The sequence below is a fragment of the Pseudophryne corroboree genome (assembly GCF_028390025.1).
Source record: "Pseudophryne corroboree isolate aPseCor3 chromosome 3 unlocalized genomic scaffold, aPseCor3.hap2 SUPER_3_unloc_6, whole genome shotgun sequence".
NCBI classification, from domain to species: domain Eukaryota; kingdom Metazoa; phylum Chordata; class Amphibia; order Anura; family Myobatrachidae; genus Pseudophryne; species Pseudophryne corroboree.
Window position 1 is genome coordinate 1,390,661 of NW_026967552.1, and position 23,999 is coordinate 1,414,659.

Here is a 23,999-nt window from a genome sequence, read left to right on the forward strand (position 1 = left end):
AGACCCAGTATCCCTTGGTAACAGCCGAGCAGACGAAGCTGCAAAGCTTGCAGCTGCTACCCCCATACGGACAGACACCACACAGTTGATGGTATTTAATACCATCAACACACAGAAGTTGTGTGAGATGCAGAATTTGTGTTCCACTCAAGAGAGAGCAGTCTGGAAGGCAAAGGGATATGGCCAGGAGCCCTCAGGGCTCTGGACGGATGGACATGGTAAACCAGTGGCCCCCAGGGCATACCTTCCATGTCTGGCTGAAGCAGCTCACGGGCTGACTCATCTAGGCAGGGAGGGGATGTGCAAATTGGTAAGAGCATACTGGTGCGCCCCAGGATTCTCCTCTCATGCTAGTAAAAGAGCAATGTCATGCCTTACCTGTCTGAGAAAGAATATTGGAAAGGCAATACCTACAGAACCCTCCCATATCCCACCTGCCGGCGGCCCTTTCCAAGTAATACAAATTGACTTCATCCAATTACCCCCATGTAGAAATTTGAAGTATGTACTTGTTTGTATAGATGTTTTCTCGAATTGGGTCGAAGCTTTTCCAGCAGCTACAAACACTGCTATGTTTACAGCTAAGAAAATTGTGCAGGAATTTGTATGTAGATATGGTATCCCTAGAATCATTGAAAGTGATAGGGGTACCCATTTTACAGGTGATGTCTTCCAAGGAATGTGTAAGTTGATGGGTATTGATAGTAAGCTGCACACTCCGTACCGTCCACAGGCGAGCGCGAAGGTCGAAAGAGTGAACAGCACTATTAAAAATAAATTGAGTAAAGTAATGGCAGAGACAGGTTTGACGTGGCCAGAAGCTTTACCCATTGTTTTGTATAGCATCAGAACCACTCCCAGGTCCCCTCTTAATCTGTCTCCTTTTGAAATTCTGTTTGGTCGACAACCGCACGTCATGATTAACCCTCAGGATGATTTGAAATGTAACAATGAAGTAACTGTAAAGTACTTAATTAACATGAGTAAGCAGTTGAGGAGTCAAAATGATAATCTGAAGTTGGTGATTCCTGATTTACCAGATAGTAATTGTCATGACATTGAACCTGGGGATTATGTAATGATACGAAATTTTCTACGCTCAGGTTGTCTTATTGATAGATGGGAAGGACCATACCAGGTTTTATTGACTAGCACCACAGCATTGAAGGTTGCTGAGAGAGAGACTTGGGTCCATTCATCCCACTGCAAAAAGGTTGCTGACCCAGAGAAGTCCCGTGATAAGGAACAGACGGTAGAGGTTGTATCACTGGAGTGTCTGTTTCAGGAGGACTGAGGCGGCACCTGAGCCTTGAAGATCGAAAGCAGCTGTCGACTCCCCACTCCCTTTTATTGTTTTTCTCCACTTCCCATCCCTTCTCCCTTGATATTTCTTTTTCCCCTTTCTCATTCTTCTCCATTTCCTCCTCAAAGATGGACTTGCCCCAAGAGACTGTAATCCGGATTTTGATGTTGACCATGATGTTGACCAGAGCAGTCTGTTCCGGCGAGAGTACCATAGAGGTCGAGAGAGGTTCTGGAATGGGTTCCGATTATGATGATGGAGGTGTAGTTTTCCAAGATCAACCAATCCAACAAGCAAAGGCGAGTATCAGAAAACGATCCGATAGAAGAAATTGTGATGGATTGTTAGCTGAAGAAAATTGTATCTGTAGGCTTTGTGATAATCTGGTTGAAGATGGATGCATAAAGAAATGCCAATCTAGTTTTAATATCCATATGGACCGGCATCCATTGAGTGACTATCACTCTCTAGTGGGTAACGTATTAAACAAGACCGATTGTTGGGTATGCTCTCAAGTACCTCAGGGTCACAGCAAATCAGGGCTAGTACCATTTCCTTTAACGTTAGGGGAGGTACTTGAGCTAAGTGGTGGGAGACCGGTGGACCGGAGGTTTAACATCTCCAGCCCTCCTAGTTTGAAGCTCCACCAATACCATGTGGATAGGTCCCTCATATGTTTTAACATCTCCAATCCTAGAAAACCGGGAAATTGGGAAGTGTCATGGAGCAACCTTACCATGACCTTTTCACACAGAGCAGATAGAATGCCTACAGATACAGAACTCGTACGCCACATAGCCAGTAGAGGAAAATCATTCCGGTATCGATATACCTTAGGAAATAGGATTACTAAAGTTGGAGAGGTATCACCAGGATACTGTGCACATATCGTACAAACCGATACATGTATTAGACAGATGGAAGAATTAGGGTCAGGAGATTTCACCTGGAAGGTTTGTAACATGGTCATGTCCTTCTCCGTCCCTTATGTTCTCCCCGATGATGCATATTTCATATGCGGGAGAAAGGCGTACAAGTGGCTTGCCCCAAACTCTGAAGGATTGTGTTATATTGGAAAAGTATTGCCTGAAGTGATGACTGTTACACATGACAAAATGAAGGACATACACCGTGGTGCCCAAGCTCCTTATACTCACACTCACTACGAGCACCTTGTTAAAAGACAACTGTCAGAAAGGTTAGAGCATCCGGCCTCTGATCTTATCCATGAATCCACCGGGATTCAGGTTCTGGTAGCGTTAGATTTCACTCGTACCGCTCGAGGTGTGATGAATTATAGATACATTTCCGCACTCGCCAATTTGTTAGATAATATCACTGAAATGTATGATGACACGTTTAGATACACTGGAAGGGAACTCCAAGCTTATAAAACAGAACTAGTTCAGCATAGGATGATTCTTAATTACCTTACAGCAGTAACAGGCGGATATTGTGTTACATTGGCAACACAGTACGGTATAAAGTGTTGCACGTATATCACAAATAGCACCGAGGATCCGGTAGAGGTCATAGACCAAAAGATGGACGATATTCTGCAATTAAAGTGGGAATTTCGTCGGAAACACAATCTCACCCTTGCTGCTGTAGGTAATGAGCTGACTGGTTGGGTGTCATGGTTGAACCCGCGAAATTGGTTCTCCGGTTTGGGAGAGTGGGCTCAAGGAGTCATAATGGATGTTGGAAAGTTTCTACTGTGTATCTTGGGTGTCGTTATATCGATTGGATTGATATTTAGATGCGGGCAGGCTTTGACGAAGTGTAAACAAAGTACGAAAGTGATGAGCTTGAGGAGTGAGGAAACTGTAATTAACCTGGATTTGATTTATGACCCAATGCTAGAAACCATGACGTAATGATGTAATGAGTATACGGTCCGTCTTTCACCCATTTCTATGTTTTCCTCCGAGGTACAAAGACCCACGTAGACGAAGGATTTGATGAGCCAAGGGGCCGACAACGGAAAGATGGAAAGAGGAAGAGCAGACGACCTGATATACAAGATTTTGATGGACAATGCCATGGGTACCCCAGTTTCCCTAGGAACTTTAAAATCACGCTAGCCCAACATTTTTTTGTAAATCCATGGACGTTGATTGCTTTACTCACGATTTATGAGCAAAAGCACAAAGAAGAAGACTCCAAGCAAATGACACCAATCAAGACCTCAATCGACGAATGTACATTTCCCTGACATAGAATATCATTGCATTTTCCATAAGTGTTCTTTATCTTCATCTCTACAACCCTCAGGTAATGACACACATAGTCGATAGGGAATACAGGCACAGATATCAGCAACCACATACCTCCCCCATTCATGTATCATCAACTAAAATGTGCATCCCCATTTTGTTGCAACCACAGCCGAAATGAGCTCGGTAGAGTTTGACAGCCCATCCACAGACCCTTAGTACGGGATAAGAAGGAATTCAAATGTATACTTCGCAATACCTCGAAGCTTGATTTACCACACGTACGGCACGATGATACATGACCCCCCCAAACATGGACTCATACACACATGCTTCTACTTTCTCACTAGGTCATACCCTCTTCACACCTTCTCCTCTCTCCTCCCCTACCCAACCATGGAAATCAATTAACCCCTGACTTACATTTTTCTCCTTAAATGTTTTGTGGCAGTTATTATTGACTGCCAAAGGGTGGACTGTCGAAGTCAGAAAAAATGTCTTAATGCACACTGCCATATTTGCACCGCACACTGGTCCGTGCTGCGCATGCGTACGCTCTCCCGTGGAAGCGCATACCCGCAATAGCGTGCACTCGCACGCGCAGTATGCGCATTTACGGTAGAGTTTATGTGATCGTAGCGTGCGACTCATTCGTTACAAAAGTTCACAATTAATGTCGTTTATAGATCATGTTCCCCTCAATAGTTTCTGTAAGTTTGGTTTAGATAGGATGTCCCTGAGCGGAGGAATCCCTCTTTGTATTGCACGAAGGGTCTAACAGGAGTCATACAGCAGTGTTTGGTACCCATCGGAAGAGTATTTAATTAGCAATATTCCGGTGTTGGTTTGGAGCGTATTAATCGCTCGTGCGAATAGTTATGGACATAAGAAGTTTATGTCCATTTCTATGATTTGCACATACTCAGGTATGCGGCGGGAAACCCAGTTTCCCACCCACCTGAGCTGTTGGAAATCGTCACAGCCCACCTGTATGAATCACCCTATGACCTTTGGTTACAGTACAGGGTCGAATTCCTGTGTCCAATAAACTGAAGGATTGTAGGGACTAGGAGATTGCATTGTGTGTGGGGCATAAATAGGCAGGCCGACCACATCCAGCTCTCACTCTCTCATCAACGGTTATCTGCTGATAATCGGGAGCTGGATATCGAGGCGCAGGCGATCATACCCTTTGTGCGTAAGTTCTCTCCGTAATCATTGTCTTTCTGCGAGCCAATATCTCTCTTTCTCTCTCTCTCTCTATCTCTCTCTCTCTCCTCTTTTCTCTTAAATACTTCGTAGTATTATAGTATTGTATTGTATTGTGTTAGACCAGGATAGCATTGTAGTTTATCCCTTAGTTAGGTGTTTGGTTAGGAAGTCTTTGTTATATTGTAGTGTATCATTTGTACTGTGTTACTCTTTTACAAGTATACTAGATATAATACAGATAATAGGCTTTGGAACCCTAAACCAGTATCAGTGTATTTACTATATTGTTAAGTGTTCACTTGAGCGTCGGTGACGCTCAAACAGCTTTGTAGGTAGTCAGGTTACACAAGGTTGCATTTACACCCTGTACTCACATTAAGGTATTCTGTGTGTTTCATCGGTATAAGGTTTAATATCAAGGTATAGTGTTGTGAGCGTCTGCATCGCTGGTGACCTCCTCGTGGTCTCGAGCGTATGCTACGCCATAGCGAATCTTTCCCCTAGACATAACCAATAACGTGTCCTGTGATCGCTGGGCCGTGAGCGAACGTGACGCTTGAGCGTCTCGCCTACGGCTGAGCGATCGCTACGCAGATAGCGTACCATTACGGTATTTCTTAAGTAAACAGCGTACAGTGTTCTTAGCTTCATAAGGGTTGTTTATACGACATAGGAATTTAGCATTGTCAGGTAGAACGTCTGTCTGATATTAAAACAGAAGACATAGAAGAAGAAGAAGTGACTGATATAAAGGAAGAAGATATAGAGGGAGAAGAAGAGACGTATGTGACTGATATAAAGGCAGAAGATACAGAGGGAAAAGAAGAGACGTATGTGACTGATATAAAGGCAGAAGATATAGAGGGAGAAGAAGAGACGTATGTGACTGATATAAAGGCAGAAGATATAGAGGGAGAAGAAGAGACGTATGTGACTGATATAAAGGCAGAAGATATAGAGGGAGAAGAAGAGACGTATGTGACTGTTATAAAGGCAGAAGATATAGAGGGAGAAGAAGAGACGTATGTGACTGTTATAAAGGCAGAAGATACAGAGGGTGAAGAAGAGACGTATGTGACTGATATAAAGGCAGAAGATATAGAGGAAGAAGAACAGACGTATCTGAAGGGTGATCAGCAGTGTAAGGAGGAGGAAATCCCTACAGATATCAGCACAGGTGAGTAATAAACACTTATTACAGAAAAGAGTCACATATTCTCCTTTCTCAGTCACTACAGCAATCTCTTATCCTACACCCTCCTCTGTCAGTACAAACTAATGAGGGAAATGTATCTGCCCAGTGCGGGAGTCAGGAGCCATCAGTCCCTATTATACTCCTGCTCTCCTCCCCTCACATCATGTCAATGTGTGTTACCAGCCCAGAGATCTGACCAGTCTCCTCCCCACACTCTCTGGTGTATCTCATACATCAGGAGCCATCAGCCCCTATTATACTCCTGCTCTCCCCCTCACATCATGTCACTGTGTGTTACCAGCCCAGAGATCTGACCAGTCTCCTCACCACACTCTCTGGTGTATCTCATACATCAGGAGCCATGAGCCCCTATTATACTCCTGCTCGCCCTTCACATCATGTCACTGTGTGTCACCAGCAGCCATACTGTTTGCTAGCAGTACCTATGCCTATGGTATTACATGCAAGGTATTTCCTGAGAGTATCACTATTAGCACACGCCGGTCTTTATATAAACTCCTTTTCTCCTGCAGGGTTCACAGCAGTATCCACAGGATATACATTGGGATATGAGGTAACGTCAGCATATTGGCACCAATGATCAAAAGCTTTCCGCCTCCCAGAATGCAACGGGCCAGTCCCCTATATCCCTGCTTTCTGGCTTAGGCAATTCAGTTTTTTTTGTTGGTGTGGCAGGAGCCGGACAACGATCTTTGGGTTGCTGATTTTGGCAGCCCTAAGCTTATTTCATTTATTTTTATAGTCTTACATTTCTTGAGCGAGTTTTCTGAAAAGCATCTTACACGCACCTCAGAAAGAGTTACTCCAACAACTCCCCGCCAGGTCGCAACAACGCTAACCCATGTGTACAGTGCTGTTTCGGCGGAAGTCTGTGTTGGATGTACTAGCAAGTCCAGCTGACGTTAACAGGCTGTGGCCGGAGCACGGGGAGAAGGTAAGGCGTCAGTTCCGCATAGCGTGGTGGGGGGGGAAGACTACCGAACAGTTGCTGATGCGGCTGCCACCTCGGTACACCAGTGCTAGGTTCCAGGGATCATATACTCCAGGGATTAGTGTGAGGCCTGGGTCCCTGCGGTTGAAGTCAGCAGTGGGGAGTAAGACGCTCCCCTGGTCACCCCTCCCCCGGTTCATGACCAGTTTCCTCAGAGTTTCCTGCCATGAACTGATTTGCTGCTTCCGTCTGAGATGCTGTGTTTCTAAAGGATTCAATCGCAGCATAGGCGTCTGTGTGACTGGTGCATTGGTCTTCACTTGGACGTCTATGTTCACTGTTGTGTGCACTTGGAGTTTGTGTACACTATTTGCGTCTGGATCCACTCAGCGTTCACTAATGTATTGGGTACGAGTAGTTGGATAAGTGCCTGATGCATATGAGTCTGTAAACTATTGCCGTTTCTTTCGCTGTGCGACTGAATACGTTAAGTTTCCTATATAAGGTAATGCAGTAATATGGTTCTCCTACATACTTGAAATGTATCTGTAGTTGATGATGTGCTCATGTTGCTTATTATACTAATGTATAACTTGTGACTGATTGCTAGTGTGATTGCTGACTTTACTATTTCTGTCATGTATACAGATCCTCAGTGCTGGTGCAAGGCAGGGAGGAATCGGATTGCATGTCACTTTAGCAAGCTATTAATTGATTTCAGTCACAAATTGTGTAGTTAACACCATACAAATGTGTGATTTGTTTATCATGTCTAAGAGCAGCAAGGGTGAGGAGGATACACTCTCCACAGCAGCACCAACACTGATTTCATGTTTGTCCTGCAAAGCTTAGTTAACCTCTCAGGATCTGGTGCAGAATGGATTATGTGCAAATTGTTTTAGCTTTCACCAAAGCCTCCTGAATAATCCTAGGCAGGCACACGTTCAGATGGAACCCCCATGGGCTACGTTTGCACAGACATTAGTTGGTGTAGCTGAGCGCATAATGCCAGCTCCTATAACAATTATAGGTTACCCTGTTAACCCTTACATGCAACATTCCCCCTGGGTTTTATCACATCCAGTCCAGAAATCTGCAGCCTTTCAACTAAAACGGACTGAAAGGCCTGTGGAAGGTAACATGAAACTACATCTTCACAGTCTACACATGTTTCAGATGGGGACACTTCAGAGGATGAGGATTCCTCGCATTCTGGGTCTGCATACAGAGACGAGGATGAAGGTCCCAGCTCAGTGGTTATACCTGAGCTAATTAGTGCTGTGAAAGCCATTCTATCCTTATAGGAGGCAGCAGAGCCCTTTGTTAAAATCCTGTGTTTAAACATCCCAAAACAGTCAGAACTGAATTTCCGGGGTTAGAACAGCTGACGGAGATTATGCAAGAGGCTTTGGTCACACCCAGTAAGAAGTTTAGAATTTCATGGAAATGGAATTCCCATTATCCTCTTCCAGCTGGGGACTGTTTAAAAAGGGAGTGGCTCCCAAAGTAGATACACATGTCATTCGATTGGTTCGAAAATCTAGATTACCTCTGCCTTCAACATCATTATGTGATTGTTACGGATAGAAAAATAGATGGTTTTTTAAAAACAATTTTCTCATTGTCTGGGGTAATTGTAAGACCAGCCATAGCTTCAGCCTGGATGGCAAAAGCAGTGGCGGCCTCGGCTGATGCATTGGAGGATGATGTCTCATTGGCATCTAGAGAGCAAAAATTCCATATTGCACATAATAAACAGGCGGCTATGTTTATGGAAGAAGCAGCCTTAGATATGGGTACTATTGTCTCTCAGGCATCAGTCTCAGCAGTAGCAGCTCGCAGAGCGGTCTGGCTACGTACATGGAAGGCTGACTCAGAGTCCAAGGAGGTTCTAGAGTCTTTTGCCTATTACTGGAGATATTCTTTTTGGTAAAGAATTAAACAGTATTTTGGAGTCAGAGGCAGACTCCAAGAAAGTGAAGTTTCCTTCAACCCACAAATCCAAACCTAGGTTTCCAGCTTTTCGGCCCTTTCGGACCCAGGGAAAAGCAAAAGGGAAGGGTTATGGCAAACAGTCCCAATCTGACAAGTCTGGTAAGACTAAAAAGCAATTAGCAGAGGGCCTGCTTCCAAGCCAGAAGATAAGCCATCAGCTTGATGGTGTGGTCCTCCACCTGGAGGACCCCAGGGTGGGAGGCAGACTTCATCATTTTGCACAGATCTGGCAGCAGTCCACCACAGATGCCTGGGAGCAAGAAGCGGTATCTCATGGTATGCGTTTGCTTGCAAGAAACACCCTCCACAAAGGTTCTTTTGTACCAGCCCATCTTCCGTAGAAACGAAGGCCAGGGCCTTACAACAGGCAGGTCAGAAGTTGCTTCAATCTGGGATGATAATTCCAATTCCCTGTGCGCGCGCAACAAGGACAAGGTTTCTATTCCAACATGTTTCTAGTTCAGAAGCCAAATTGGTCATTCCGGCCGATACTCAATCTCAAGGTGCTGAACAAGTACATTTGGGTGCCTCTGTTTCATATGGAGACTTTACCTTCCATTATTTTGGCCATGGAGCTGGAGGATTTTATGGTATCCCTTGATATCCAGGATGCTTACCTGCATGTTCCTATAGCACTGTTTGCTATCCTCCAGCAACACTTTCATTTTCAGGCCCTACCATTTGGACTGGCTACAGCTCCCAGAGTGTTCACCAAAATTATGATGGTAATGGCGGCTTATCTCCGTCGACAAGGGATAAGGAGTTTTCCATACCTCTACGACCTATTAATCCTGGTGCAGTCTCAGGAATTGCTTCAGTGTCACAGTTGACTCATAAATTGGGCAAAGTTGTCCCTGGTTCCAACGTATGACTCACTTGGGGGCTGTATTGAATTTTGGTCTTCAGAGAGTGTTTTTACCTTTGAACAAAATGACCACAATACAGTCAAGGATTCGGGAGCTGCTACAGAGTCAAAGGGTATCCATTCACGCAGCTATGCGTGTGATGGGATCAATGGTGTCGACATTCGACATGGTGGAGTATGCTAAATTCCAAGTGGAATGGGTTATATCAGACAATAAAAACTCAGACTATGGTACTTCCTCTGTAAGTACGGAGGTCATTAGCCTGGAGGCTACAGACATCCCATCTGGACAAAGGAAGACCCTTTAGGATCTCAGATTGGGAGGTTCTGACAACGGATGCCAGTCTTCAGGGCTGGGGAGCAGTGTCAGAAAAATGTTGCTTCCAGGGGCAGTGGACCAAGGAAGAAAGTTGCCTGCTAATAAATATATTGGAACTTCGGGCCATATATATGGCACTCATTCAGGCAAAGGACTTTCTTCGGGAGAAACCAGTTCAAATTCGCTCGGGTAATGCAATGCCAGTAGCGTACCTCAATCATCAGAAACTCGCAGCCAAAAGGCAATGAAGGAGGTGAGCCACACGTTACGGTGGCACTAGGAAGCGGATTTTCTCAGTCGACATGCCATTCATGCAAACGAATGGGCTTTACACCCCAAGGTCTTCCAGACTCTGGTAGACAAGTTGGGCTTGCCGGAGATAGATCTCATGGCGTCCTGTCATAACAACAAAGTTCCCGAATACGGGTCAAGGACAAAGGATCCCAAAGCGACCTTCGTGGATGCCCTGTCATTAAGATGGGACTTTCGTCTGGACTATGTTTTCACTGATCGCCCTGTTGCCCAGGGTGATGCGAAAGCTAAAACAGGGAAAGGGCGCCATGATACTAATAGCTCTGGATTTCCCAGAAGACATTGGTACACAGATCTACAGAGGCTGTCAGTGGATACTCCGTTTCTACTCCCTCAACGTGTAGATCTGCTGTCTCAGGGTCCTTGTTATTACAAGCACCTGGATTGGCTGTCTTTGACGGCGTGGCTCTTCAGACTTCCATCCTGAAAGCAAAAGGATTTCACAACAGTTAATTCAAACAATGCTTAGAGCAAAGAAACCTTCCTCAGCTTGCATTTATCATCGAATATGGCATGCTTATATTCAGTGGTGCAGTGCCAGGAAATTTGACCCTAGGTCTTTCAGAGTTCCCAGAGTCCTAGCATTCCTTCAGGCAGCAATGGATAAAGGTCTACAGGTGGCTTCCTTGAGAGTTCAGGAGTCGGCATTGACTGTAGGGTTTCAAAAGAAAAATGCTAACCTGCAGGATGTTTGCACTTTTTTCCAAGGAATGCTTCACATCCAACCTCCATTTGTTCCTCCTACAGCGCCTTGGGATCTAGGTATAGTCCTAAAGGTGCTTCAAATTGCTCCATTTGAACCACTGACGTAAGTGGATCTTAAATGGTTGACAGCTAAGATTCTCTTTCTACTCTGCTATTGCCTCAGCTAGAAGAGTTTTAGATTTCAGGGCATTGTTTTGTCGCCCTCTTTTTCTGATATTTCACCCAGACAGAGCGGTTCTCAGAACCAAATCTGGTTATCTTCCTAAGTTGGTGTCTAAATTCCACCTTAACGAAGAAATTGTAGTCCCAGCCTTCCAAGGGCCAGATCTTTCTGCGGGAGATGCATCTTTGGACGTAGTCCGGGCTTTAAGGGTCTACGTGGATCGTACCAGTGCCATCAGAAAGACAGACACTCTTCATTTTCTACGGATTTCACGAGAGGATTGGCTGCTGACAAGCAAACACTGGCGAGGTGGCTTCGGATGACGATTCAGAAGCATAATCTCAAGATGATATCCCTAATCCAGCTAGTGTCTCTGCTCACTCTACTCGTAAGGTAGGTCTGTCATGAGCAGCACAACGTGGTGCTTCAGCAGAACAGATATGTAAGGCAGCCACATGGTCTTCCATTAACACATTCATTAGACATTATGCCTTTGATACCTTTGCCTCTCAGGATGCTGCATTTGGGCAAAGGATTCTCCTTTCCAATCTGGAGCGCCCCCTCCATGAAATTGATTTGGGACACCCAATGTATATTCTGTGGATATTACTGTGGACCCTACAGGAGAATTATGTAGTTATGGTAGACTTACTGTCAATAACTCTATTTCTCCTTGGTCCACTGTATCCACAGGGATCCCACCCTGACACACCTGATTTGAGGATCCTTACACTTACTAACCTCTTCCTTCTTGTACGGAAGTGTGTGCATGTGTCTTCTTCTCGCCTGATTAGGGCTCTCTATGATGCTCCTGCCTTGAGCTTTGGAAAACAACTGAATTTCCTGAGCCAGGAGGCGGGGATATAGAGGACTGGCCCGTTGCATTCTGGGAGGCCAAAAGCTTTTGATCATTGGTGCCAATCCGCTGACCTCATATCCCAATGTATATCATGTGGATACTGTGGAATTAGGAGAAATAGCGTTAACGACAGTAGGTCTACCATAACTACATATATTTCTGGCATGGTGCGGCTGCTTGCTAGGGCACCGGCTCAGGGTTCCTCATGCCACGTGATACAAAGCTTAGGAAATATATGGTGCAGGCCCTATCATGTATCCACATGCTCCTGTAACAGCCGGCCTCAGGGAATTGGCTAGTGACCGGCTCCTATTACTGAGTTGGCAGCATCTGAGTCTTGCTACCGCCGCCTTAGGTATATAATACATTTATTGAGCTTGTGTATGGGAGCCAGCATTCAGAATCCTGCACATTCCCTGCTGATTACCTGTCCCCTGGCACTTGGATGACGGCCTTCTGATCCATGGCCTTAAGGGCACACCAATGGTTCCTAATGGAAGTATCTTTAGGAGCATTCACATCTAAGTAGGAGGACAGGGCCTCTTGCAAAAATTCTAGTGCCTTCAGCATCCATTAATATATAATCCTGTAATCTCCAAGGTGGTAAAGGATTAATAGCGGGAAAAGGCGACCAGGACCCTATCAGAGGGGTGTGATCAGACCATGAAATTACTGTCGGTAGAAAAATTCAAGTGACCAGATTCTGGGATACACTGTGATAAATATGGAGACTGACACAGGACATATTATAAAGGATAAGCATTTATTTCTCTAAGTTACAACAATGAGAACCGGCAAATAACAAGTTATACTCAGTTACAGTAATAGGAAGAACAAATTAGAATACTCAGCTCTTATCTCAGATGTTTCATGATCTGTCCCAGATGATGGTCATCAATTACGTAGTTTAAACAATATAGTTCAGTCGCCCCTCAGGGTCCCCCTTTAATAACATAATTTATCTTATCCTGGACAACTGTCCCTTCACCTACTTATGTATACAATATTCCAAACATCTTACTAGACAGTTTCCATCTGAGATACTGATAATAGGAACATATATCTATTATAATCAGCCAGCCTAAAAGCTGTGTATATTCCACCCACTAATCCTAATAAAATGAACATATATAGAGCAGTGAGGACATACATAAACAAAATGGAGATACACATGGACAAAATGGCATCTAAAAAGTAGTAACTAATTGTGAGGATACGGATTCTCAGATCACTCTGGTAAACAGTTTAGTAAAGTGGCAAATGCCCTTTATTGTAAATATACACACACAGTACACTAAAACAGTAACTATTACATGCCAGGATTATCTAGCTGCTTCTAGCAGACAGTAGATATAATCTGATTGGTTGCTATGGGCAACATCACCAGTTCTAAAAATCTCACACCTTAGTAAATTCACCCCTTAGTCGGGATGACAGGGGTAGCCGAGCCAAAATTTCAAGTAAACATGATGTAATGCAACTCAAATAACACAGTAATGACCGAGAAGTTCCACTAGAGGTCAGCGTGATCACAGACGTGAAGTACTCAGCACAGACAGACACAAATGGCAAAATATATTCAGTGAATAAATCCACAAAATAATATACTGTGAGGTTGTAATCAGAGTGTAATGAGCTGTACTCAGACGATACTTGATACTGGGCTCTGCATGTAGACTGAGAGGAAGTAGATTATAGTGGTACCATATAAATAGAAGGTAGTTTCACCTCCAGGCAAATGCCTCAATTTAGTGTAGTGACCCGGGTCCAGCCGTCACAACACTTTTTTAGCAGCTTATATCAATTTTACAGCTTATTGAAGGCAAAAGGCAAAGCATGCGATGGCCGGGCACCAGGATCCAAAATGACAGTCATCTCACTTCCCAATATCACCGCTGGGCTCCACTGACTATGGGCAGCCCGTTCTGTCCCCAGCAGTAGCAGAACTTGCGCACCCGTGTGAGTGGGAGAGCAAGTGATCCCGACTGAGCGAAAAGCGCCTCCAAGTCAGGTGTCAGGAGCGTGCAGGAAAACTTGGGCACACTTAGCCCCAGAATACAGCCTGTGGCATCAGCGGCGTCACTAGGCTGCGGCAGTGAACGGTGCCCGGAGGGAGCGGCTTTAGGGCAGTAGGAGTGGTGGATTTAATAGATTGGGTCTTGGTCCCAGCGGCGGCTAAGAGATATCAGGTAGGTTAGATAAGAAGCCACTTAGTGAGGAGATCTCCATAAAGCACGTCTGGATGGACCACACCCCTCTTTTTTATTATTTTATATACTAACAGGGGTGACAGGTGTGGTACATCCCTGCAAAGGCAGATCCAATCTCTTTCTCATCAGACTCTGCTGTCTTCCCTGCACTCTCACTCAGATGTTCACTGCTGCCAGTAGCACACGTATGAGAAGCAGAAGTATGGCGGCAGCTGTATAGATCCTGATATGTAATTCTCTGTATCATACTTACCATACACACATCATCCTTATTACTATTGAGAGAATAGAGGTAAGACACTGATGATGGGGTGTAACAGTGTATTATAACCTATCAGATGATGATGATTACAGTGTATTATATGGTGTATTGCATGTAAAGTACCTTGTTCCACACCTACTCTGCTGTTGCAATATACCTTATATAAGGGTGAGTAACACTTGTACAGGCTTACCAGCGTATGAGCACACACATAAAGGAATGCTACCTTACCAATGCTTCCAGGAGTAACGTTAGGAGACATTTCTCTGATCTATCAGCTCATATGACTGATGTTATTGTTCATCTAGAGTCTACGGTATGTTCCCCATCTATTGTTTTACATTGGTGCTGACATAGGACTTGGCGAGTGACTACATCTCTATTGATGTTTCATGGTTAGTTATAAGAGAGAGGTATATCTAAGTCTTATTATAATATTACATTTGTTATTGTGAGTGTTCTCAGGAGGGTGGACACAATGATAGTCTGAGACAGTATTATAAAGCCTTCATTAAAAGTTATGTTTTATTATACACACACATTTACAATTAAGTGTCCCAGAGAGTCGTCTTCTCCTATTGTTTACAAGATTAATATTGTTACAAAAAATGTCACATTTCCATAATGTATTTTATTTCCAGCAGATGGACACACAAGCAGGAATATCTCAGAAGGACATCTAATGTTATCCCCGGATTGTGACATAAAAGATAATGACAGTAGACAGGATTCTCCAGGAGATAACCCCATTACCCCAATTATACATCCAGCTCTATCAGCTGATCCCCCTGATCCTGGGAAATGTTCTCCTGATCACTCTGATATTGGTGCATCTGTTACAGCTCTGACAGTAGATACAGTGTTTCCCTGTTCTATAGATGCCAAATGTTTTACACAGAACACAAAGCGTATTAACCCACAGACAGGTAAGGCAAGTGAAAGGCCACTGATCTGTTCTGAGTGTGGGAAATGTTTTACATACAAATCACATCTTGTTATACATCAGAGAAGTCACACAGGTGAGAGGCCACTGACGTTCTGAGTGTGGGAAATGTTTTGCACGGAAATCACATCTTGTTATGCATCAGAGAAGTCACACAGGTGAGAAGCCGTTTCCATGTTCTGAGTGTGGGAAATGTTTTACACGCAAATCAGAGCTTGTTAAACATCAGCGAAGTCACACAGGTGAGAAGCCGTTTCCATGTTCTGAGTGTGGGAAATGTTTTGCACACAAATCAGATCTTGTTAGACATCAGAGGAGACACACAGGTGTGAAGCCATTTTCTTGCTCTGAGTGTGGGAAATGTTTTACACAGAAATCACAACTTGTTACACATCAGCAAATTCACACAGGTGAGAATCTGTTTTCTTGCTCTGAGTGTACGAAATGTTTTACACGGAAATCAGATCTTATTACACATCAGCGAAGTCACACTGGTGAGAAGCCATTTCCATGTTCTGAGTGTGGGAAATGTTTTGCACACAAATCAAATCTTACTAAACATGAAAGAAGTCACACAGATGAGAAGATATTTTCATGCTCCGAGTGTGGGAAATGTTTTACACGGAAATCAGAACTTGTTAGACATCAGAGAAATCACACAGGTGGGAAGCAATTTTCTTGCTCTGAGTGTGGGAAATGTTGTTTAAGTAAATCACATCTTGTTACACATCAGAGAAGTCACACAGGTGTGAAGCCATTTTCTTGCTCTGAGTGTGGGAAATATTTTACACAGAAATCACAACTTGTTACACATCAGCGAAGTCACACAGGTGTGAAGCCATTTTCTTGCTGTGAGTGTGGGAAATGTTTTACACGGAAATCATATCTTGTTAATCATCAGAGAATTCACACAGGTGAGAAGCCATTTTCTTGCTCTGAGTGCGGGAAATTTTTTACACAGAAATCACATCTTGTTAGACATCAGCAAAGTCACACAGGTGAGAAGCCATTTCCATGTTTTGAGTGTGGCAAATGTTTTGCACGGAAATCAGTTCTCTTTATACATCAGAGAAGTCACAAAGGTGAGAAGCCATTTACATGTTTTGAGTGTGGGAAATGTTTTGCACAGAAATCAGTTCTTGTTATACATCAGAGAAGTCACAAAGGTGAGAAGCCATTTCCATGTTTTGAGTGTGGGAAATGTTTTGCACACAAATCAGATCTGGTTAGACATAACAAGTCACACAGGTGTGAATCCATTTTCTTGCTCTGAGTGCGGGAAATGTTTTACACAGAAATCACATCTTGTTACACATCAGCGAAGTCACACAGGTGAGAGGCCATTTCCATACTCTGAGAAATAAGCTTTTGTTGCACACAATAGACTTCACTCAGGTGAGAAACCATTTTAATCTTCTGGAGTATACTTATCATTGCCATGTAATGTTCCTCAAGATTCTGTCCTATCTCTTATGCTTTTTGCAATATACATGCAACAGGTCCTTCTGATAGAAGCTCACCAACAAAGGGCAGGGCTACAGCTCAGCTTTGCAAACCAACCAGACTTAAGCTTGGAGGTTCAGAGTAACAAAATGCTGATCATGGGGGTAATTCTGAGTTGATCGCAACAGGAATTCTGTTAGCAACTGGGCAAAACCATGTGCACTGTTGGGGAGGCAGATATAACATTTGCAGAGAGAATTAGATTTGGGTGGGTTATTTTATTTCTGTGCAGGGTAATACTGGCTGCTTTATTTTTACACTGCAAATTAGATTGCAGATTGAACTCACCACACCCAAATCTAACTCTCTCTGCACATGTTATATCTGCCTCTCCTGCAGTGCACATGGTTTTGCCCAGTTGCTTACAGAATTTCTGCTGCGATCAACTCAGAATTCCCCCCCCATGTGCGGAATCTTGGGGGTAAATTTACTAAGATGGGAGTTCTATTTAAGATGGGATGTTGCCAATAGCAAGACAGCCAGACTCCAGCACTTATTTCCCTCAGAAGATCTACCTACAGTCATACATGCACTTGTATCATCACACATGGACTACTGCAATGTCCTCTACCTTGGTCTCCCAGCAAAAGAATTGCACTGCTTGTACAGAATGCAGCAGCCAGGCTGTTACCTAACCAGCCCATTCCTGCCACATAACACCCATTCTCTGCTCCCTTCACAGGCTGCCTGTAAGATGGTGACTATTACATAATCTTACTGACTCTCCCAGCCCGACATGACCAGGGTCCATGTACCAGAAGCAGCGCCCTGTTTGGTTCCATCTGCAGATGAAGGACTGTTACCAGCAGTATCATAATTCCCCAAGCAGTGCTGAGATGTCGGGTGACACAGGGTAGGCGGCACCTTTGCAGTAGCGGGGGCTGCCAGAGCAGTGTGTACATAATGGAAAGCTGCTCAATCAGATAGTGATGTCACTCAGGTGCTAAAAGGGAGGGGTAAATCTGTGTAGGAAAAACTGTTCCCTAATGCACACCGAGTGAAAAATATTACTACATAATAGATAATACGGAGATCTTAGTTGCGTATATCTGCAGATATAGGGTTAAGCCCCCAGGCCGATCGACAAGGCTTCTCCGTCACTGGGGGTCCCTAATACTAGGTATGGGTCCGGGGTGCAGGACCCCACAATGGCGGCACAGGTCGGCCACCCCAGGTCAGCACACATGTGAGAATAATGAATAAGAAGCACATAAGTGCTATGTAAGTGGTGTGATTAAAATAATATATACAAAGTGATAGGGAAAATCATAAGTGAAGTGTTAATAAAGTGTTAGGGTGTGCCGACCTGAAGCAGCCCAGTCATACCGACACAGGGGCCACCACACCCCACACCCACCCCATAAATAATTACAAATATGTCTGGGTTAAATTCCCAGTGTAAGGCCACATGGTAATGGCTCCTACAGCATCTGAGAGCCAGCTTACCTGGGGATACCCCTGACTTCCCCTATGGCACTATGGAGTCAGCAATCCCTCCTAATGCTGACCCATTCATGCCTCTCTAAATACAATACACAAAATGGAAAGCTGCTCAATCAGATTGTAATGTCACTCAGGTGCTAAAAGGGGAGGGGTAATTCTGTGTAGGAAAAAACTGTGTTCCCTAATGCACACCGAGTGAAAAATATTACTACATAATAGTCAGATAATATGGAGATCTTAGTTGCGTAGGGGTGATTAACCCTATATCTGCAGATATACGCAACTAAGATCTCCGTATTATCTGACTATTATATGTAGTAATATTATTCACTCGGTGTGCATTAGGGAACACAGTTTTTTCCTACACAGAATTACCCCTCCCCTTTTAGCACCTGAGTGACATTACAATCTGATTGAGCAGCTTTCCATTTTGTGTAGTGCATTGTGTACATAGGTAATATTGTCTCCAAGCAGCACTGAGGTGTCAGGGGAGACAGGGCGGATGGCTGCAGTGCGGTATCAGGGGCTGCTGGAGGTAGTGTCTATGTGGGTAATCATGTCCCAAAAAAGAGCTAAGGTGTCAGGGAGACAGCGGGTGGCAGTAGTGGAAGGAGACAGGGTGGTGGCAGTAGAGGGGTAGACAGGGAAAGTGACAGTAGTGGGGGGATACAAGGCGGTGGCAGTAGTGTGAGAAGATGGGGCAGTGGGAGGAGACAGGGCAGGTGGTAGTGGGGGAGACGGCGAGTGGCAGTAATGGGGGGGAGACAGGGCGGATGGCCGCAGTGCAGTACCAGGGGCTGCTGGAGGCAGTAAAGAGATGTATGGGTCCCGCACAGAATCAGTTGATAATTAGACTTAATGATGATTATGCTTCCTTATTTCTAATTAATCCCTTGTATGTGTTACTGTTATTTGCTGTGTCAGCCTTTATGTGTGTCCTGTGTAATAATCCTGAAAGTAGTGCTGCTACCGATCTCATATCATTTGTAGTAACTTGGAAAAGATGAGATATGAGGTGCACTCTGGAAGCTTATAGGGGGTTAATCAGAGATGAACGCAGATGTGACATCATGCAGCCCCTGAAAAATGGTCCTGGCTCGCCCGCGTTCACCCCTCAGGGATGTGACCGCAATGTGCGCATGTATATATTACCACCACCAGCAAACTGTTGCGAGACGCTATTGCGGCTGGGTCTGAATGACCCCCATAGGCTGTTGTGCAGAGTAAAGTATTTTTTACGTTTAAAATATAGAGAAAAATCTGTGAATTAAAGATATGAAATAAAGTTGTTTAAAAACAAAAGATTTCTGTTGAGTCATTATATGTGTCTGTGTATTATCTTATTTCCAGATAATTGTCGCTATGGTGACAGAAACAATTTCCTGTTAATGTGTCACTTGTAGTGTTACTTTTGTGTCCACATAATATCAGTGTTGCTGTGTATAAATACCCCGTCTGGTGTGTAAAGGTGGGTACACACGTTGCCATTGTGACTATGCGATTTCCCTTGAACTGGCCGGAGCCCAGAACCACCAATAGTGACTATGTACTTGTGATTGTGGCTATGTCTTAGTGTAACAGCTCATGTGAATAGTGGGGTGTATATAGATATCTTATTTTTTTTAAATGATGTCTGTTCAAAGGTTCAGTTTTTGTTGTTTTTACTTGTAGGTGAATTAGGGTTGTTGTATTGTCGAAGTCAAAAATATTACATACACACCACATGCAATCACCAAACCGAGTGGCCTCTGCGTGTGCGTAGTCACCATGCGTACACATCCACGCACGCTACGTACACTGGTTCACGTATTGACACGTGGTATGAGTATATATGGTAGCATACGCAATCGCACAGAAAAGCCACAAAGACAGATTAAATATTCTATTTATATAGTGCATAATTTACACATAGTCTCCACACACATTTCCAGCAAGTTACATATACTCAAAGGATAGAATAACAGAGTCATTCAGGGTTACAGGATGTGAGGGGATGGAGTAAGGTTAGGACTTAGTGCTTGGTAACCAGAAGTGCAATATCTTGAGACCTATATTCTGGTTGCTATTTGCAGTTTATAGCATGTTTCTGCACATATATAAGTATAGAACAGCAGAGTTATTCAGGGTTACAGGATGTGAGGGGATGGAGTAAGGTTAGGACTTAGTGTTTGGTATCCAGAAGTGCAGTATATTGAGACCTATATTCTGGTTGCTATGTGCAGTTTATAGCATGTTTCTGCACATATATAAGGATAGAACAGCAGAGTTATTCAGGGTTACAGGATGTGAGGGGATGGAGTAAGGTTAGTACTTAGTGTTTGGTATCCAGAAGTGCAATATCTTGAGACCTATATTCTGGTTGCTATGTGCAGTGTATAGCATGTTTCTGCACATATATAAGGATAGAACAGCAGAGTTATTCAGGGTTACAGGATGTGAGGGGATGGAGTAAGGTTAGTACTTAGTGTTTGGTATCCAGAAGTGCAGTATATTGAGACCTATATTCTGGTTGCTATGTGCAGTTTATAGCATGTTTCTGCACATATATAAGTATAGAACAGCAGAGTTATTCAGGGTTACAGGATGTGAGGGGATGGAGTAAGGTTAGAACTTAGTGTTTGGTAACCAGAAGTGCAATATCTTGAGACCTATATTCTGGTTGCTATGTGCAGTTTATAACATGTTTCTGCACATATATAAGGATAGAACAGCAGAGTTATTCAGGGTTACAGGATGTGAGGGGATGGAGTAAGGTTAGGACTTAGTGCTTGGTAACCAGAAGTGCAATATCTTGAGACCTATATTCTGGTTGCTATGTGCAGTTTATAGCATGTTTCTGCACATATATAAGGATAGAACAGCAGAGTTATTCAGGGTTACAGGATGTGAGGGGATGGAGTAAGGTTAGGACTTAGTGTTTGGTATCCAGAAGTGCAATATCTTGAGACCTATATTCTGGTTGCTATGTGCAGTTTATAGCATGTTTCTGCACATATATAAGGATAGAACAGCAGAGTTATTCAGGGTTACAGGATGTGAGGGGATGGAGTAAGGTTAGGACTTAGTGCTTGGTAACCAGAAGTGCAATATCTTGAGACCTATATTCTGGTTGCTATTTGCAGTTTATAGCATGTTTCTGCACATATATAAGGATAGAACAGCAGAGTTATTCAGGGTTACAGGATGTGAGGGGATGGAGTAAGGTTAGGACTTAGTGTTTGGTAACCAGAAGTGCAATATCTTGAGACCTATATTCTGGTTGCTATGTGCAGTTTATAGCATGTTTCTGCACATATATAAGGATAGAACAGCAGAGTTATTCAGGGATACAGGATGTGAGGGGATGGAGCAAGGTTAGGAATAAGTGTTTGGTATCCAGAAGTGCAATATCTTGAGACCTATATTCTGGTTGCTATGTGCAGTTTATAGCATGTTTCTGCACATATATAAGGATAGAACAGCAGAGTTATTCAGGGTTACAGGATGTGAGGGGATGGAGTAAGGTTAGTACTTAGTGTTTGGTATCCAGAAGTGCAATATCTTGAGACCTATATTCTGGTTGCTATGTGCAGTGTATAGCATGTTTCTGCACATATATAAGGATAGAACAGCAGAGTTATTCAGGGTTACAGGATGTGTGGGGATGGAGTAAGGTTAGTACTTAGTGTTTGGTAACCAGAAGTGCAATATCTTGAGACCTATATTCTGGTTGCTATGTGCAGTATATAGCATGTTTCTGCACATATATAAGGATAGAACAGCAGAGTCATTCAGGGTTACAGGATGTGAGGGGATGGAGTAAGGTTAGTACTTAGTGTTTGGTAACCAGAAGTGCAATATCTTGAGACCTATATTCTGGTTGCTATTTGCAGTTTATAGCATGTTTCTGCACATATATAAGGATAGAACAGCAGAGTTATTCAGGGTTACAGGATGTGAGGGGATGGAGTAAGGTTAGGACTTAGTGTTTGGTAACCAGAAGTGCAATATCTTGAGACCTATATTCTGGTTGCTATGTGCAGTATATAGCATGTTTCTGCACATATATAAGGATAGAACAGCAGAGTTATTCAGGGTTACAGGATGTGAGGGGATGGAGTAAGGTTAGGACTTAGTGTTTGGTAACCAGAAGTGCAATATCTTGAGACCTATATTCTGGTTGCTATGTGCAGTTTATAGCATGTTTCTGCACATATATAAGGATAGAACAGCAGAGTTATTCAGGGTTACAGGATGTGAGGGGATGGAGTAAGGTTAGTACTTAGTGCTTGGTATCCAGAAGTGCAATATCTTGAGACCTATATTCTGGTTGCTATGTGCAGTTTATAGCATGTTTCTGCACATATATAAGGATAGAACAGCAGAGTTATTCAGGGTTACAGGATGTGAGGGGATGAAGTAAGGTTAGGACTTAGTGCTTGGTAACCAGAAGTGCAATATCTTGAGACCTATATTCTGGTTGCTATTTGCAGTTTATAGCATGTTTCTGCACATATATAAGGATAGAACAGCAGAGTTATTCAGGGTTACAGGATGTGAGGGGATGGAGTAAGGTTAGGACTTAGTGTTTGGTAACCAGAAGTGCAATATCTTGAGACCTATATTCTGGTTGCTATGTGCAGTTTGTAGCATGTTTCTGCACATATATAAGGATAGAACAGCAGAGTTATTCAGGGTTACAGGATGTGAGGGGATGGAGCAAGGTTAGGACTTAGTGTTTGGTATCCAGAAGTGCAATATCTTGAGCCCTATATTCTGGTTGCTATTTGCAGTGTATAGCATGTTTCTGCACATATATAAGGATAGAACAGCAGAGTTATTCAGGGTTACAGGATGTGAGGGGATGGAGTAAGGTTAGGACTTAGTGTTTGGTAACCAGAAGTGCAATATCTTGAGACCTATATTCTGGTTGCTATGTGCAGTATATAGCATGTTTCTGCACATATATAAGGATAGAACAGCAGAGTTATTCAGGGTTACAGGATGTGAGGGGATGGAGTAAGGTTAGGAATAAGTGTTTGGTATACAGATGTGCAATATCTTGAGACCTATATTCTGGTTGCTATTTGCAGTTTATAGCATGTTTCTGCACATATATAAGGATAGAACAGCAGAGTTATTCAGGGTTACAGGATGTGAGGGGATGGAGTAAGGTTAGGACTTAGTGTTTGGTATCCAGAAGTGCAATATCTTGAGACCTATATTCTGGTTGCTATTTGCAGTTTATAGCATGTTTCTGCACATATATAAGGATAGAACAGCAGAGTTATTCAGGGTTACAGGATGTGAGGGGATGGAGTAAGGTTAGGACTTAGTGTTTGGTATCCAGAAGTGCAATATCTTGAGACCTATATTCTGGTTGCTATTTGCAGTTTATAGCATGTTTCTGCACATATATAAGGATAGAACAGCAGAGTTATTCAGGGTTACAGGATGTGAGGGGATGGAGTAAGGTTAGGACTTAGTGTTTGGTATCCAGAAGTGCAATATCTTGAGACCTATATTCTGGTTGCTATTTGCAGTTTATAGCATGTTTCTGCAC

At 43.4% G+C, this 23,999-nt stretch overlaps 1 protein-coding gene across 1 annotated transcript in view; it reads left to right on the forward strand.

Moving 5' to 3' along the window:
• Nucleotides 1–18,570, forward strand: part of LOC134984527 (zinc finger protein 316-like) — a 48,570-nt gene extending 30,000 nt beyond the window's left edge. Inside the window, exons 5-6 of the mRNA XM_063950092.1 lie at nucleotides 5,422–5,908; nucleotides 15,210–18,570. Coding sequence (XP_063806162.1) covers nucleotides 5,422–5,908; nucleotides 15,210–15,610 — 888 coding nt within the window. The 3' untranslated portion in view covers nucleotides 15,611–18,570. The remainder of the gene's footprint in view (nucleotides 1–5,421; nucleotides 5,909–15,209) is intronic.
• The last annotated feature ends 5,429 nt before the right edge of the window (nucleotides 18,571–23,999 follow it).